General features: G+C 39.5%; 2 protein-coding genes across 2 annotated transcripts; both read left to right on the top strand.

Annotated features, from left to right (window-relative positions):
* Positions 1-112: 112 nt before the first annotated feature.
* Positions 113-3,843, top strand: LOC310996326 (dicarboxylate carrier UCP2-like; the record flags this gene model as incomplete). The annotated part of the gene is made up of 6 exons (XM_083985703.1): positions 113-238; positions 630-837; positions 1,873-2,076; positions 3,038-3,139; positions 3,416-3,596; positions 3,729-3,843. 6 exons carry the CDS (start codon positions 113-115, stop codon positions 3,841-3,843), a joined length of 936 nt encoding a protein of 311 aa, XP_083841829.1.
* Positions 3,844-11,743: 7,900 nt separating this feature from the next.
* On the top strand, positions 11,744-18,294 carry camkk1b (calcium/calmodulin-dependent protein kinase kinase 1, alpha b; the record flags this gene model as incomplete). The annotated part of the gene is made up of 16 exons (XM_083984711.1): positions 11,744-11,998; positions 12,088-12,135; positions 12,255-12,308; positions 12,395-12,446; positions 12,494-12,675; positions 13,249-13,285; positions 13,398-13,419; positions 13,555-13,643; positions 14,284-14,506; positions 14,643-14,712; positions 14,811-14,884; positions 15,325-15,412; positions 15,500-15,628; positions 16,068-16,171; positions 17,722-17,772; positions 18,213-18,294. The coding sequence occupies 16 exons, from the start codon at positions 11,744-11,746 to the stop codon at positions 18,292-18,294; spliced, it is 1,560 nt and encodes a 519-aa protein (XP_083840837.1).
* Between the last annotated feature and the right edge of the window lie 510 nt (positions 18,295-18,804).

Below are 18,804 nucleotides of genomic sequence, written 5' to 3' on the forward strand. Positions count from 1 at the left end.
TGATTCGGTTCAGCAAATTATTTACGTTGTTTTTTTAATGCGCACAGCCCCCCCTGCGCACCTTTGTGTCTTGTGGATGAGATTTTGTTGATCCTCAGCTCAGTCATCGACCATGGTTGGGGGGAAAAGTGCCGATCTGGCCCCCACAGCCGCTGTCAAGATATTTTCCGCTGGAACAGCTGGCTGTGTGGCCGACCTGGTCACCTTCCCGCTGGACACCGCCAAAGTCAGACTGCAGGTGAGGATAGCCGACACTTAGCGCCAGTCATCAGGCACACCAAGAAACTATTCAGACTTAGTTTTTGTGTTGTTCTCGGTTTTAAACTTGTTCAGCTTGAAAACACAAACTCATAGCTGTTCATACCAGAACAGGCCTATGTCATAGATCACTCACCATCTGTGATCCCACTTGGTTGTAAAACTTCCTGGATTGCTGCAGAAACAGTGTGCTTGTTGTCCTCAGTGAGATGTACAGGGCTTGAACAGAGAAGTTGTGTTGCTGCATGTCAAACCAAGGCACAACCAGTGAAAAGAAAACTGATTATATTAAAGCATCCCTGATAAATTGTTTAGTTATATAGTATAGTCTTGAACAGACTTTGTTGCTCATGTCATGTTGTTTACTTCAGATCCAAGGTGAATCCAGGCCCGCCCAGGGGGGACAGAAGGCCAGGTACAGAGGTGTGTTTGGGACCCTCCTCACCATGGTGAAAACTGAGGGCCCGCGGAGTCTGTACAGTGGACTAGTGGCAGGGCTGCACAGGCAGATGAGCTTCGCCTCGGTCCGCATCGGCCTGTATGACACCATAAAGCAGATCTACAGCAGGGGATCAGAGAGTAGGTCCTACTATCACACACACAGGGCAGCTGGGAGCCACTTATTTCTGTTTCTGCTGCCATTTTCATTCTCCATCAACACTCAGATTACATTTTGTTGTCTGACAACAGATGTAATCTGTCTCATGGGATGTTGTGCAAATTACTGAACACATTAACTTTATTAATGACTTATTAATTATTCTTTTCATTAGTTTCAGTATTGATTGATTACATATTTTATGATATCAGAATACATGTGTGGTAAAGCAGACTGAGCAATTACAGTGGTTTGAATTCAGTAAAAATATTATCCATGAAAATATATATTCATGACATGGAAATATGCCTTCCCTGAGAACAACCAGCTTGGTCAATTTGTACTGAGCCCATTGAGGGAGATAGTTTATAACTGTTAAAACGCTGCCCCCAAATGTCAGAAATTATTACCTAAACTGTTCAGAAAAAAGACAAAGAAAAGAAAATTCTATTTTAACTATTTCTATGTCAGTGCTCAGAAAACCTATCATTTGTGCTGCACCTTATCAGCTCATTTTGCAAATAACAGCTCCAGGATGTGGGGCACAGGGCAGATTCCTCTGTCAGGGAACAGAGCTGTGTTCCCTGAGGCCTTTCCTGGTTCTCCTCCATTACTGACATATATGAACTTCAACGTATTTTGCTCTGATTGCATTATTTCAGTCCTCATCCAGTGTACCTCTGCAGATAAGGCACAAAAACCAGCCAGACCAGTTTTGAATGTTAACAAGAGATATCTGCCTGAAGCTTTTCAGTGTCCTCAAAGTAGACGCTGCTGTCTTACACCACTGTTTTCAAATGTTTGAAATTGAACTTAAAGAACTGAGGGAAATTTGGGATAGAACATGTTGCTACCGATTAGATTTCTATACTTCTGCTTCATTTATTCCTCTCATGTGCCAGTTGATTGATAGATTAGATAGATACAATCATAAAACATAACAGATCTATGTGATGGATAATGCAATGTATAAAAGTACCGTACTCTGTATCTAACACCAGTTGCTTGTATGACAGATGCAGGAATCGGGACCCGGCTGCTGGCGGGCAGCACCACAGGGGCGATGGCCGTGGCCTTCGCTCAGCCCACTGATGTGGTCAAAGTCAGGTTCCAGGCTCAAGTCCGCCTGCCTGAGAACGGCTCTGTGCAGAGATACAGCGGCACCATCGATGCCTACAAGACCATTGCCAGGGTCGAGGGTGTTAAAGGACTCTGGAAAGGTAAATGAGACACGTATGTAACTGAACTCCTTAGTGGGTGAGGTATCACTTTATCTGCTACCAGCTGCTTGTTTGCACAATGTTTGTTTAAACATGTTCTTGGAATAATAATAGCCCTTACCAGTGCTTTTATTTTCGTGTGTCAATAATTTGTCATTTGCATCACACCCAACAGTTGTTTATACAAGTAAAACAGCCACATTAGTAAAGTAAAGTGAAAAACAGTTTTGTACTTTACACCAATCGTAACATTATGACCACTGGCAGGTGATTGGGTGAAGTGAAAAACATTGATTATCTCGCCTCTAATGCAACTGGTTATTTGTCTAGGTCTAGGACAATCACCTCTCATCCAAGAGGCCTAGACAAATAACCAAGTCCAGTTGCATTCGATTTAACTTTCCTTGAGATAACTATGACCTGGACAAATGAGAATATTCACAGTCTTATTGATTATCTCGGTATCTGCCATTGGATGGGATTCATCAGGCAGGTGGTCATAACATTATGGCTGATTGGTGCACAGATTAGCTAGACCTGCGTTTCGTAGCATATGGACATGCACAAGAGCTCTGAGGAATGTCACACAACTCAAATACGTGGGTTTTTATCATTGTCAAGGCAGTAATAATTACCAAAAAAGAAAAAGCAGCACAGAGGTCAGGGTCTCATTTTCTCATATTTGTGCCAAGGTGAAACACTGTTACCTGGTTTGGAGATGGAAAAAAAATCTCACATTTGGCATTCATCATCTCAAGGCTGCAAAAGCAAAAGCTTAGCACAGCACACCTGAAAGCCACAGCAAACTGTTGGTGGTTAAAGATTTTGATACATGTAGGCTACTGCATGGTATTTGGATGTTTATTATTAAGCTGTCTCCCTGATCGTAACAGTGCATATTGGTGACTTCAGGTTCTTCAGGTTGAAAATTATTGTTTACAGCATTGAACTGTTTTTTCAGGTTGTCTGCCAAACATAGCTCGCAATGCCATCGTAAACTGCTCTGAGCTGGTGACCTATGACATCATCAAAGAGCTCATCCTTACATACAACCTGATGACAGGTGAGTTAAGTCGCTTCAAATCAAGTCGTCTACACTGATATGCCTCTGTTCACCTTAACCTTCTTCTTTTTTTCTTATGATAGTGTGCTTTACACAAAACATAAAATGCATGATAGTAATATAGAACAGAACATGAAAAGAAGATACAATTGGATGAAACTAATGAAAGAATTGGAAATAGAAAATTAAAGTGAAGTTACAGTGATATGATTGAATAGATTCAGACTTTACTCAAATCTCCCAACCAAACCAAATCAAACATTTTGTTTTCCACAGACAACATGCCGTGTCACTTCACAGCAGGCTTTGCAGCAGGTTTCTGCACCACCATCGTAGCGTCTCCCGTGGATGTGGTAAAAACACGCTATATGAACTCAGTGCCTGGCCAGTACAGTGGTGCTATAAACTGTGCCTTCACCATGCTGATTAAAGAGGGGCCTACAGCTTTCTATAAGGGGTACGTACATGAAGCTTGTCAGAATCCATACACATACAAGTCCTATTTTTAACATGGAGAAAAAGTAAATTTAAAAAGTACTTTTTTTCTTGATTGATCTGATTTTCTTTCTCTTTTTTCTTTCTCTTTTAGATTTGTGCCCTCGTTTCTTCGTCTTGGTTCCTGGAACATTGTGATGTTTGTGAGCTACGAACAGATAAAGAGAGCTGTGGTGAGAAGTCAGCAGTACTGGGAGTCTCCTCTCTGAACCTCTCTTTTGCCCCTGGAGTGGTGCAACCGTTGTTGCATATCCAGGACTGCCTACATGAAGCAGGGCAGCCTTAAAAGAGACAGTTTAATTGTGACTGCTGCTGGTCTAGGCCTGTTCTCCCTCAGGGATAAATCTTCATCTTATTAAATAGGTCATACTCAAAAGAGAAACTGCAGGGACGATTGTTACGCACAATACTATAGATGTTTTTTAATGATGTTATTAGGACGTTTTCAGCCCTGAATCGTTCTGCCAGGACTAATTTTAGAACTGGGACAAACTCACTGTTTGTGTCTTCCAGCATCTGCAGCTCTTTATATTTTGTTTTTGCTCAGTTTGCAGAGTTTAGTGTACAGTCTGAGAAGAAAAGCTGTCGGAAGGCTGATTCAAATGTAGTGTGAGTTAACGCACATCAGTGATCCATGGTCATTGTTACCAGTAACACCTCATTGGTTTTCTGTATTGTCTGTGAGGGTTTCTGTATCTCTACTATTGTCTGCTTTCAGGTGAAACTGTGTTTTTAATATGATTGTGAAAAAATCCCATTATGCATAGGCATAGAGAGGATCACAGCAAATGGTTATTTTTATTATGGACTAACCTGCTGATCACTTTGTATCACAACTAATGACTTGTTTTTGGTCTTCGAAATGTCAGAAAGTATTGAATAATGCTAAACATGATTTAATCTGTGCAATTGTTCTGTCTGACCAGTGCATCAAAAACAAAATAATTAGTTTACAGTGTCATATAAAGAGTATGAAATTTGGGAATATTTGTCATTTTTGGATGAAAAAGTAACAAATAATTGTTAAATTAGTGATTATTGTTTGTCAAGTAACCAATCAACAAACTGCAAAATAACAGAAAAGCAAACTATGCAGTCTGTACTGCCAACGTTTAATACGAAAAACACCAAATGTTTTACTGTGCAATAGCCAAATGAATGTTGAAGCTTTTATTTGCATGCTAAGTGTATCAGACATTTAAAACAGGACACTGGAACCACACCTCTAAGATAAGTATGAATGGAATAAACTAAAAATCTGCATCTCCAGTAATTTGTTGTCTGTTTGAGAGTAGATTAAAAAACAAAGGAGGTCAACCGGACACTGACACACATTTATACACAGTGAACCCCACCGAGCATCACTCCATACCTGCTCTACGACTGACTGGTGTTATAGATACTCTGCTGCATACATCAGACCTTTCATGTGAACAGTGTGAAGATAAAACACCACCCCACCAAAACCTAGGCTTCTATTACAGCTGTGTTTACATTAAGAATATGACTCAGTAAGAGAGACCACATTCTGTTTATGTCAGAAAACAAGAAAACACTTGTTTGATACACTAATTTAATGTTATATAGCTCACAAAATACATTTTTCATCATAAGATGGCTTTGTGGCTGCATTTTAAAAACTGTTATCATTAAATAGTGTCTGTACAAAAAAGGTCTGCAGCTATTTCTGTGCAAAAATAACCAGGTTCCCCACTAAACAATGCAGAGATGTGGTGGTGAATGAGGTGAGAAGCACAAAACAGTCAGCTGACAGACAAGAAAATTGCCCAGTTTGAGTCTTGTGGAACAAAAGAGGCTGCTGACAAAGATGAAACTGAAGTCTGTGGTGTAACAAAAACCTTTGAACATGCTCCACCTTGCTAATCATCTCCTGTCGTGCCAGTGAGGTTTCTCCATGGTTGAATTGATATGGCAAGCTTCTCTGAGCCATATGGCACCCATGGCCAACTCTCATGGGTGCCCAGGTGACTACATGGGGAGGGAGTGTTCAGAGATAATGACCAAATGATGAATTTTGTGAGATTACTCTTGTACTTTTATCAAAGGATGTACAGGTAAACGTTAGGAGTAACAGGGGTAACAGTGAGTTAAAAGAAAAGTGTAGTCGATGGTCCTTTGCCGACCTTGGCAGGAGTGTCTGCACACTAATGATCGGATATATCAAGTGTCGGTGAGCAGTTCAGGTTCACTGAATCAACAGTGTTGAGTATTTCTCCTGCCTTAAGGAAGCAAAGATGTTCACACAAGAGATGACAATGTCTGTTTATAATCTGAGTTGTCTTTGTGGTTGTTCATTGCCAATCAGGCAGAACCAGTTCTCTCAGGAACAAACTCAAACAGTTATTGTTCATCTCCATCTATATAACAATGCCTTGGAGACTTGCAATCTGAACTTAAATTAGTTTTAAATGTGGATAAGTCAAAGGCTATGCTTTTTTCAAATGGCAAGCAGCTCCCATCAAACATTCCCAGGTTGTCAACTGTCCGAGGAGCTGAAATTGAATTGGTCTCTTCTTATAAATACTTATATTAATTTATAACAACCCCATATTGACAACCTTGTTTCTAAGCTGAAACTTAAATTAGATTTCTTCTTCAGAAATAAATATTGTCTTTCACTCCAGGTAAGGGAACGATTAATTACAATGACATTTTTACCTTTACTGGATTATGGAGATCTGCTTTTTATGAATGCTCCTGACCAGTCTAGACATAGACATAGTTTATCACTTCGCATTGCGGTTCACGACTGAAAGTGATCACCTTGTTCATCATCATTGTTCTTTGTATGCTGCTGCAAAGTGCCCCTCTTTATCTGTTTGCCGGTTCTCTCACTGCATGACCTTTATATATAAATCTATACTTGGTCTTCTCCCCCCATATTTGTGCCTGTACATAAGTAGAACCTGCAGCCATTATGTGATCCCAGAATGCAGGGCCCAATAGTCAGGACTGAGTTGGGGAAAAAGGCGTTTAAATTTCCTGCCCCCTCAAACTGGAACAACCTGCAGAGAGATTGAGGACTGACTGAACTCATTGGCCTGGGTGAATTCAAAATCAAAATACATTTTAAAAATCTAGTAGTACAGCTTGATTGAGAAACTCTTAATGCACTTGGTGAAGAACAAAAAATGCAACAACTATTGATGACAATGATGCTGATTCCTTTTTGTTAGTGTGTGTACAAACAGCCAGATATAATTTGCAGCACAGGTTAAAGTGTGGAAGCTGATGCACACCTAAAAAATCTTGAAAAACAGGTGCGTTGGAGCATAGGTAGGGAGTGAACAAAGGAAAAAAGGGTCTCCCGCACACTGTCAAGTCACTTGCAAAAGACTTTAATAAAACAAACAACGTTTCGGTCCACAGGGGACGGCCTGTGGACTGAAACGTTGTTTGTTTTATTAAAGTCTTTTGCAAGTGACTTGACAGTGTGCGGGAGACCCTTTTTTCCTCAGCACAGGTTAAAGCATGGGCTAGTTGTCATTTTTGTTGTTGTACATGGAGGTGAACATTTTTGCTTTATTTTCACCTAAAAAAAACTTTAGACTAATGTTGATAGATTTCAATTTCCTACTAGTGAGGTATTGTATGCCTTAGGCCTGTTTATTTGGATTTACATGAGCCTTGTATTTATATTGATTTACTTAATTATTCATGTTTTGCTTCAATTTTAGGATTGATTTGGCCCCTTAGCTGCCTATTTGCTACAGTATACCAGGAAATAATGGATTTTGTTTGTTTCAGTGTGTTGACAGACTTTGAGAATTGTAGAAAATCACCAAGACCAGTTTTTTTTTCTTTTTTTAAATTCCACATTTCTATACTCTTTTCTTGAATGAACTTCTCTTGAAACTTGGTTAACCTGTACTGGAGTCCATGACTGCATAAACTTCATTGTGGCTCCGGATCCCTCCTCTGCAGCACCCTCAGTGGCTGAAGACGGACGGGTACTGTTGGCCATCTGGGGCCTCGTCCGCGCTCTGCTGGACGAAGGCCCTCATCGTAATTGAGGGAAAATGGTAAATGTGGCAGATACCAGGCAAAGTTTCCATGGTCGCCAAAGGGCAAAAATGGAGGGTGGCAGCAGGAGGGTAAGACCACAGCTGTGGTTAGACTGCAGATGTTGCGGCAGGGATTGTGCATCTGCTCAGGAAAGCCCACTGAGACATGTTGAGCTTCAGGGTCTATCTCACTGACTCTTTGTCCCGTTTTCTCTCTGTGTTGGATCATTTCCTGGAGCTTCTTCACCAGGATCATCCTGACGTGTTGGAGTTTCCGCAAACTGAGAAAAGAATCCAAGAAATCTGCCAGCGGTGTTTTCCCCTCTGCAAACCTCTCAAACAGCAGCTGTCAGGAGAAATATGAAATCATTTTCAAAAGCTAAATTAGACTTCTCCTTTGCTACCAGCAGCAATATTAATTGTGAAAAACTAGGCTGACATGTTTTATTTATGTAGTTATTTTATCTGTTATCTTTATCTTCACTCAAATGTATTTTCTTGTTAGCTACTGTATGACTCTGGACTCTCACTCCATAAAGAATTAACTATAGAGATAGAGATTAAAGAGCTAAAATAAAGTGCATCCTTACCTCACAGTCCTCCTCTGCATGATTGATTTTTCTCTGGAGACAAAGTTGAGCGTAACGGACACTGTATTTTTCAGCTGCAAATGAGGAGAATTTTTTTCTTTTCACAATTTTTATCAAATTAAAGGACCAAAAATACTGATGAGAATATACGGTACTTTAAAAACTCACCAAGTTGTTCTTGTTTGGCCTGTATGAGGCTCCTAAGTTTCCCCAGTTCCTTGTACTTCATTGCAAGCAGCAACTTAGCATCTCTAAATTTGGATTTTTGGGAAAGACTGACTTTGGCCAGCCTTTGATTTGAAATCAGCATCTTCTCCACGGCCCTCTGCTTTCTGTGAAACTGGAAATGACCACAAGTAGTTTAACCCACAAAAATATTCATGGTTCCCTCAATTTCTAACAGATGAATATTCATCATATTTGTCAATTGTTCTTGAATGTGAATGACATGAAAAAAGTGTCTTGGCTGTCTATGGAGAGGAACTGTTTCATTTCAAAAGAAAAAGACCAACAAAACAAACTGGATGTTGTTTCAACTCTCAAAGTCAGTTTTCAGGTTTGTACATTATCAGTGTTATGCTCACGTCTAAAATGTAGTAGATTGTCATCACATTTCAGTCACAGTTGTAACAACGTTAGACAGTTTCAAAATGTAGCCAACCAGGCCAACGTTTTATAACACTTAAATCAAATAATGGCACAATACCTATACCTGTACCTGTTTGTACATCTACTGTTATATTATATATTAGGAAGCATTATATCTGCTTCTATAGATCTATAAATGAAGAAGATGAAGATGAATAGATCTAATTTTTTTTTATATTTTTCACCTCCATGCCAACAAAAGGATATATTTCCATTTTGTTTGCCTGATAGAGTAAGAAATGATCCGATCTTACAATTTTTAGAAATGCTGCCTCATTTGGTCGGGAGCTCACCTTTTCACTACACTTGATGATGTGATTTAGTTTGTCTTCATCTTCCAGCAGCTCACGCAGCTCTCTGGTCCTCAAAACTCTGAACTGGAAAAACTGCTCCGACAGAGACATGGTGACCCTCCTCTCTCGGTGCTCTGGGCTTCTCCTTCAAACTTTGGTACCTGATGCATCCTGCTGGGGCGCAAGGTGAGCTGTCGATGCTGCATTCAAGGACAGTCGGAGAAGCTGCTCCTCTTTGACTAGAGCATTAGGTTTCATATTGTCAGTAGATAATCTGTAGCACTAGGACCCCTCAGTCTCAAAGTTTGTCTCTCTCCCTGGTTATTTTTCCTCTCTTTGCCACTGTTTTTGTGGAACTAGTGTGTCTTCTTTCTGAGCTTGTCATAGTTGTATGGAATAGATTGATCTTTTGCTGTATAATTTCTCCTGAACAGTAGTTGTTTGTTTGTCTGTTTCATTTCAACATGGTCTAATATATCTAGAATACATCATCAAAAACCCTGATTTAATTTTAGGATTGTAGTGGTATCTGCTTTACTGCAGACACCTTCACGTAATGGAAATGAATGAACACAGAATGCAATTTGCTTTTAAACACCAATATCTTAACATCAAAGGTCTTTATATTTAACTATTCTTCCATGTGTCAGACACAGGTAATGTCACACCCAGGACAAATGTACAGGCAAATTAATTTGTATTAAAATCACACATTTGTCAGTGTGCAGTCTCTCGTGGCTGTGTGTTATCTCCTAATGTCCAGCTCTACTCTGTCCTGTGACAGTTTGTCCTGTGTGGACCAGGGCGGAGCCTGGTGGAGTCAACACAGCTCTACTATGCAGGTGATGACTGCCGGCCTCCCTCAGAATAGCTCTGCCTCGGCTATATGTGGCCTGAGTTAATCCTTAAGATGAGCACTGCTGAGGTCCCTCCCTGCTCGTCAGTGAAAGTCCTGCACTGAGACACAGAGGAGTTTCCCCTCCTGACAGCAGAAGGACAACATGCAGATTAACCTCAACCACCCTCATCACAGGACACCTCCACTTTGTGAGTACACTCAACAATTTACCTCATATTTTTTATCTGGCACTATCTTATTTGTGTTGTACAGTATGTTAAAAGGACCCTGGTGAATAGCAGGCTTTTTCTGATCATTTTTGATCAAGCATCAATCAAGTAACCATCCAACAACATTGATTTTCTTTTAAAGAAAAGCATTTGTACACTGTGTCCATCTTGTATGTTGCTGTAAGTGTAGTGTGTTTACTTGCCTGTTCAAGCTTTCCACTCGGTTACATAAGAAGCTTTTCAGTTCAGGCTGTACTTTAGGCAACTAATGATTGTCAATGTCTTCCTTATAATATTCCTGTATTACTCATTCATGAGAGCCCCTACACCTTTGTTGACTCTCTTTGATGTACATGTTGTCAGCACTGTGTGTATACATTCTCTCATTTGACTGTTAGGCCAGAGCACTTCACACTGTTGTCACTGTTATTAGTTAACAGTATTGTACAGCAACATAACTCCACCCACTTCCTGACAGATCGCTCTCATTGGATGGTGAATTTGAAAACACTTGTACAGTATAGTCCCTTTAGCATAAAACAAGAATGATGAAAAGCATCATTATTGTTTTATGTTATAAGGGACTATACCACTTGAGGCATTGCAATCTTTCGGCCAATTGGCTAATATACAGTACATAATTTGTTTGTTTCTGCCTACTACTGTCTTAAAAGAGTACTCCCCCTGCTCTGCACTCTGACACTGCTAGACTCACACAGGACAGTGATTAAAAAAAAAGATCATATTTGATGCATCAGAGCAGCCATCCACACATTCTTCTTCCTTGTTAACACGTGGTATCTACATCATCCAGTATGCAGTTCTAGCATCAGCACAGTTTCAAGTAGTCCCCAGCTTTTGCTGACACCAGTGACAATTTGAGGCGGTTCATCAGCAACGCCCTGCAGCTCTTTTTGGAGCCAAAAAAGGTTTCATGCAGTGTTTTTTTTCTCTTCACATTTTTGGCAGTGCTCTCTACAAATGTTTGAAGAGCGCCTTCAAGCACACCATACATTGTTAGACTGAATTCCTATCTTCGAGCCAGTAAGTGATTTTCATCCATGTAGTATGGCATGACCATATGTTTGCAGAGAGTTGACACTTGCTTGTGGGATGTATCTCCAAATCAGCATTACAAAGCAACCACTACAAAGCATTGCTGCAAAATTCTGCCCAAAAGACTAATATTATGCAAATATTAAATTGATTTCTTGCATTAATACTTCTTAATACTTTCTTGCATTCTTGCTGTTTGGTTGAGGACTCTTCCTAGACTGTTTTTTTGTCTGCACATACATTTGACAAGTGAAAATCAACATAGTTTTAAATCTATGCACATCCAGCTATTGCTCTTTACTTGTCAGTGTGTGTGTGATTTAATGTCTTTTGTGTCATTTCTGTTCCCACACCTTTCAGTGCAGTGATGCCTTCTCCAAGCCGCCTCTGGGACATTTAGCTGTAAGTGAACAAGGACAAGGACTCATCATGAGCGCCGACACTGTCTGCAGGGCAGAGCTGGATTCGGAGCACCACGCCGAGCTTGCCGACCTGGTGGCAGCCATGAACGTGGCCTCCAACCGCATGACCCCGCCGAACGGCTCCAGGTCAGGTGCTCCGAGGCCCAGCAGCTCTCACAGACTTCGACTCTCCGACAGGAAGTTGTCTCTACAGGAGAAAGGGAGCCGCATGGTCCGACAGCCCACCATTGAGACCAAACGAGTGTCCATAACAGATGCTGATGTGAGCAGCCCTTATCTGACTGAATTCATTCAACATGTTCCTCTTAAAATATTTTGCTGATTGAATTCTCTCTTCATTTTTTTTGGCAGGATTGTCTCCAGCTCAACCAGTACAAGCTGAAGAAGGAGATTGGAAAGGTAATCAATAAACAAGTAATAACCCTCTAAACCTGATGACACTGAGGTGGTGCCCAAGGCATAAACATTAACCATAAAAATTATGCTTAATGTTTATGTCTATTGTTTTCACACCCCAGGGTTCGTATGGAGTGGTGAAGCTGGCTTATAATGAGGATTCTGAACAGTACTATGTAAGTTAAAGCTCTTAATTTGTGTATTTATGACCAAAGTATTTACAGTTTGTTCAACCATTATTCACTCAGTCTCATTCATTCAGGCAATGAAAGTTGTTTCAAAGAAGAAGCTGATGAGGCAGTGTGGATTTCTGCGTGAGTGAAAATCATCATCTCTAATAACATTTTGAATGTCTAATGAGTTTTTGTCATTCCTTCACCTCATACTTTGTGGTCTGTTTGTGAACTTTCAGGTCGCCTGCCTCCTCAAGGATCAAACTCATCAGATCCGTTCCCTAAAGCCACGTTGCCTCTGGATAGAGTGTACCAAGAGATCGCCATCCTGAAGAAACTTGACCATCATAACGTTGTTAAACTGGTGGAGGTCAGTAAAGGTGACTCAGTTCTCCATAGATAGATGTATCTCAAAATATGCCTGGCATGTATGTCGGTCTGAAATGTTTAATTGAAAGGATTTCCAGTGGGGAAGTGATTATAGTTCGATATGAGGAGCAGTCAAGTTATTTAGTAAGAAAAAGGATATGTAATGGTCATGTAGCGTAGACAAAATAAGATAAATGCTTTCAGGTTTTGTTTTTTTGTGAATGAATGAATTATACAAAGAAAACAGAAGGGATGGGTTTGAAAGATTCATGTGCAAAAAAACATCATATTATTAAACGTATGTGTTGAAAAGAACAAAAGCAGAGGCATACAACCAGAGAGATGTGAGAGGGAGCTGTGCTGGGAATAATATGTTGTCACCACACACAATACATGCACATGGTGAACCACGACCAAAATAAGTGAAATCATCTGTGTGGGTGTACCATGGCTGTGCAGGGCCTTTACCCAGAGAGGCACCATAATTAGCATTAATCCCATGGTGCAAATACATCACTGGGTTTATGATAAATAAAGGAAAATATGAGAGACTGAATTAAGGTGTGTTTTGCAGGTGCTTGATGATCCTGATGAAGATGGACTTCATATGGGTAGGAGAGTCATTTATCTGATATGTTACTGAATATAGTCACAAATGTTTGAATGTAATAATCAGCGTGAAAGTGAGAACTCATTAAAATCATCTGATTGTTTATCTTAAAGCCTTCGAACTGATGACAAAAGGGTATGTTTTTATGCGTTCATGTATTTTGTCAAATGAAGATCATTTCGGCATTCAAACAATTGGTAATACTACCATGAGATACAGTATAAATATTTTATCACTTTGCTGCCTTTCTCCACCTCTCATGTTGATCAGCCCAGTGATGGAGGTGCCTACAGACGAGCCTTTCACAGAGGAGCAGGCTCGCTTCTACTTCAGAGATGTTGTCTTGGGAATGGAGTACTGTAAGTTTTTGAGTTTGGCTTTAATTATAAATGCCACATACCAAAAACAGCATCTCTTTACTTAAGGATGCAGTAAATTTCTAAACTCTAATGCTATAATGTAGTTGTAAGTAGATGTATTTGTCAACAACATCCGTCTGTGGGCCTCCATGAGTGCAGGATGGTGTACTGTATGAGCAGATAGCAAATGACAACATAGGAAAATAGTGTATCTTAAAATGAGAAGTTACTGGCAAAAGCTGTTTACAAATGGACATTTATATATAAAATATAGTGGCTTTGTGTCTGCTTAAACAGTTTCAGGCATTTTTTAAACTGTTAAAAGCAAAAAAGCTTTTTTCATTAAGCTAGAGTACACCATAGTCCTTCACGGCTGCTCTAAAACCACTAGGCAAGACAAATGTATTTATTTATATTTTTTGGTTTATGCATTTTCACACACAGCGGTCATTCAATGTGCTTAGCAGGTATAAAACAAACATTAGAATAGAAATAAAAGCACACCAAGCAAACAATGAAACAACAGTAAGAAAACAGTATAAATCTGTGTCTTTATTAAACCATTGAAAAACTCACAGATTATAAAGTAGAAGATATCTAATCAAAGTCCAAGATAAAGACTAGATCTCGTTCTGTCCAGTGCACTACCACAAGATCATCCACAGAGACGTTAAACCTTCCAACCTCCTGCTGGGGGACGATGGACACGTCAAGATTGCTGACTTCGGCGTGAGCAACGAGTTCGAGGGGACGGATGCCCTCCTGTCCAGCACGGCAGGGACACCGGCCTTCATGGCCCCAGAGATGGTGACTGAACACGAGCAGAGATTCAGTGGAAAGGTGAGACAAAAACACAGAGAGTGGTGATCACTGAATTACACATGATGTGGTTGTGACTCATCACATCAGCCTCTGTTTAATTGAGAGAAATTATTAAGAACTGGTGTCCACCCGCCTATTGCGAGCTTTTCATGAATGTTTTTCATCCCTGATAATTAGTGTGTTTGTTTACCAGGCATTAGACGTGTGGGCGATGGGAGTCACACTCTACTGTTTTGTCTTTGGGAAGGTAAGCAAGTTCACAGCAAAATGCATGCAGAATAAAAAGCTAGTCCAACAATGAATTTCAGTAATTTAATCAATTCTTTTTTATGTGTCTTGTTCCAGTGCCCTTTTTATGATGAATACATTGTGTCTCTGCACAACCAAATCAAGAGCAAACCTGTGGAGTTTCCAGAGACGTAAGCAAACACCAGGAAACATATACAATGAAAGAATATAATAATAATAATAATAATAATAATAATAATAATAATAATAATAATAATAATAATAATAATAATAATAATAATAATGATAATAATAATAATAATAATAATAATAATAATAATAATAATAATAATAATAATAATAATAATAATAATAATAATTAATTTTATTTGTAATGCACTTTATATTAAGCAAACAATCTCAAAGTGAGAGAACGAGAAATAGAGCCACAGGCTACATGAAGTAACTCTTCTAGTTACATTTGTGTTTGGAAACAATATATTTTAAGATTTTAATTCCCCTGTAAGTTTAATGTCATATCTTAACCCTGATCTTGGAGGATAAAAAAATATTCCCACACCCATGTATGTGTAAAGCTGTGAACTGGTACTAATTTTGGTTATTTTCACAGGCCAGTGATTAGTAATGAGTTGAAGGAGCTCATTGGACTGATGCTGGAAAAAAGCCCAGAGACAAGGATCACTATCCCTAAAATTAAGGTTACAAAGAACATCTGACTGATAGTATAAAATGGGGCCAAACGTCTGCGGTAGTTTTTCATAGTATCTGTGTGTGTGTGGTTTCAGCTACATCCGTGGGTGACGGAGAATGGCTCAAATCCCCTCCCACTGGAGGAGGAGCACTGCACCGCGGTGGAAGTCACTGAGGAAGATGTGCAGAACAGCATCAAACTCATCCCAAGCCTTTCCGCTGTGGTGAGTCCAAAAACACTTCTTGTGTTGTGTGTCACTATCTTACACTTTCAAAATCACATTGCTCAAAGCCAGAAAAACCTCATGTTACCACGGTTGTGTTAAAGACAGAGATTGCTGGGTTTAGATGTTTTTTCCCACTCAACCACTTCAACCGCATCGCAACGCATCCACTTTAATGTTTATAGATCTGCATGACTTTAACAAAATACAATACAAAGTCACAAGTAACTGGTGAGGTGCCATAAAAACTACCCAACTAACTAACACAGTCATGGAAAGACACAAAAATAACATAGCATAACCTTTTGCATATGACATTTCTACATGATGCGATGAAAGGCACACAGATAAACATAAAGAAACAAACAATTTACAGATAGAAAGTGTGTACAATATGAACATACCTTTCCTTTGATACTCTCTCTAATGTCCACTGCAGATTCTGGTAAAGTCCATGCTGAGGAAGCGGTCTTTCAGTAATCCCTTTGAGTGTCAGGGCAGACGGGCAGAGAGGTCCATGTCTGCCCCTGGAGGTCTTCTTACGTAAGTAGCCTACTCTGCAAATCCTGCCTGCTCTGCTTTGCCAAACTGCCAGCTCTGCGATTAGGCCTCTAAGAAAACAAAGAAGCGAGCAGATGCTTGGATAAAAATAGATCAGTCTGTTCCAAACTTTACATGTGCGTTTGTCTCTCACATATTGAGTAAATTGAAAATACCATCATATCTTTCCAGATCATTAGGCTCTGAATACTGAATGCAGCGTTTTGTTTTGTTTCTGTCCTTTATATCAGCAGCACACTCAGGCAGATAAATGCTTTTGTCCTCTCCTTATAACCCAAATGAAAGCCCTCGTGGCAGGATGAATAGTTGCTATGCTGCTTTATTCTTCCATTAGCAACATGTCTGTCTGACACAATGTGATACTGTAAATAGTGACATGTCAGACAGCAGCATGTGGGACTGAAAACCTTTGACAGAGGTTGTTTGGCGCTACAGCTGGCTTGAAGAAGAAGAAGATCAAAATGTTTAAATTTGATCTTCTTGGAGGGATGATGTATTGTGGCCCTGTGGTCCAGTCCATTAACTATTACACTCTTGACAGAAGAATAGAAACTTTATTGTCATTGTATCAGATACAACGAAATTGGAGATGCTACTCCTAGTGGTGCATAAACACAATGCATATAAATAAGTAGAATTAATTAATAAAAAAGCAGCAGTCATCTCATCCACACATCACACATATATAAAACGTTTACATCAGAAGTTGGATATCGTTCTGTATGGAGACACAGAGTATTGTATATCTAATTTTCTCTCTACTCATATTCATATGAAGTCATGTGAATATGAGTAGAGAGAAAATCTTTAATACAACCATAAAAATCTGATATTCTTCTTCTCACCTTGTCATAATTATTATTATGTTATCAACATTTTTTTTTTTTTTTTACAGTAACAGAGTATATTGCAGGTCTTAGAAGTCCTAATTTCAAAATCATATCTGCTTAACTAACAGCCAATTACATAACTGGCTCAACCCTGTTTGTCTTGACGGACAGACAAAAGTTTACTATTAAAATAGACATAGAATAGATAGAATAGAACCAAAAAAATCTATAAACTGTTACTTTGAAAACAAGCAGGTGCAAAAAACAACAACATATAATTTCACAGTGAGCTGAGTTTTAAAAATCCATTGTGATTATTCAGTATTATTTACTTCATTGTGTCCTTGGGAATTATTCAGTATTAAGCAGTGGTGCTTATATGTTCTCTGGAGCAGAAATACAGTGAAGGAAGTGCATTTAGCCTGATGGGGACAGTGTAATAAAATGGAAACTGCTCAGTAAACATGACGCTACAGTCTGTAGCATACCAAAAAAAAAAAACTGTATACAAATGGAGCCTGTTAGCAGCAATCATCTAACTCTCTGCAAAAAAAAGTGAATTAGCTCATCTTCCACTCTCTGCTAACTACTCCTTCAACCTGCCACAGTCTTGCTACAGTAAAATCTGTGTTCATCATTCACTGTGTTGAAGGCCAACCCAATTTTACATATGACCTCTTACATGACATCTCCTTCTTGCAGTGGTTCTTGGGGCTTATTGGGGTCCTCGCCTCATCTTCATCCTTCCTTGAGGTAAATGTTTTGAAAGCATTTAGGTTGAGCTAATATACGGCTCTGCTCAAAGCACTGCACATCAGCTGCTTGGCCAGCCTTAAGAGGATTTAACAGGGACGAGACAACGCAAATCTCTCAACAACGAGCTGTACCTGAAATAAACAGACACATACACACACACACACACACACACACACACACACACACACACACACACACACACACACACACACACACACACACATGGTTGTTGAGCACTTTGTGTTTCCTGTCTCTCTCTCGTGTCCTCTTGAGGTTGCTGTGGATGAAAAGTGATGAGGTGTGCTGTGGATGTGCTCCATGACATTTTTAGTCTAGTGTTACCACCACCCTGCACCCCTTTCCCTCCTCCTCCTCCTCCATATCAGCACTCTCACTTAGTACCTTCAGCAACATGATCGAGCATTTGTTGCCCACAGGAAAATCAGCAACGACGGGAGCAGGGAAGGAGAGTTGGAGGACTTGTATGAAGACGAAGCATTTACAGAGAGTACAGAATAAATTCTCATACTCACATGCATTGACGCTGACATTTTCTCCTCACTTCTGCTTTTGCTGTGCTTACCTACTTGTAGCTTTTTCTGACTTAAGTGTAAAAACCTGTTCTGTGATATAGGTTACTGAATGTCAAAATGATTGATATTGTATCAAGTACATAAAATGATTGGATGATTAGATTGTATTCTGTCTGCTCTGTTTCTCAGATGGCACTGTGTATGTGAATGTAATATGATTTATTTACTTTTGATTGTTCATAAAATGTAAATATGCTCTATAAAAAGATATTTTTACATTTTCGTACAGCTGATGAACATAATAAAAATGTCATTTCAAACAGTCATTTTGAATTATTGCAGGAAAAGCCATTGTGTGTGTTTTTATCTGTCGTTGAAACACTAGATGGCAGTACCGTGGTAACCTGCTTATTGATTTCCCTTTGTTCCGTCCTTGGGTCGCCAGTTCGCCTCATTGTTAGTTAACTACTAAGCATCAGTCTTTCTGCTTTGTATT

Source organism: Trachurus trachurus (assembly GCF_905171665.1).
Source record: "Trachurus trachurus genome assembly, chromosome: 13".
Lineage (NCBI taxonomy): Eukaryota > Metazoa > Chordata > Actinopteri > Carangiformes > Carangidae > Trachurus > Trachurus trachurus.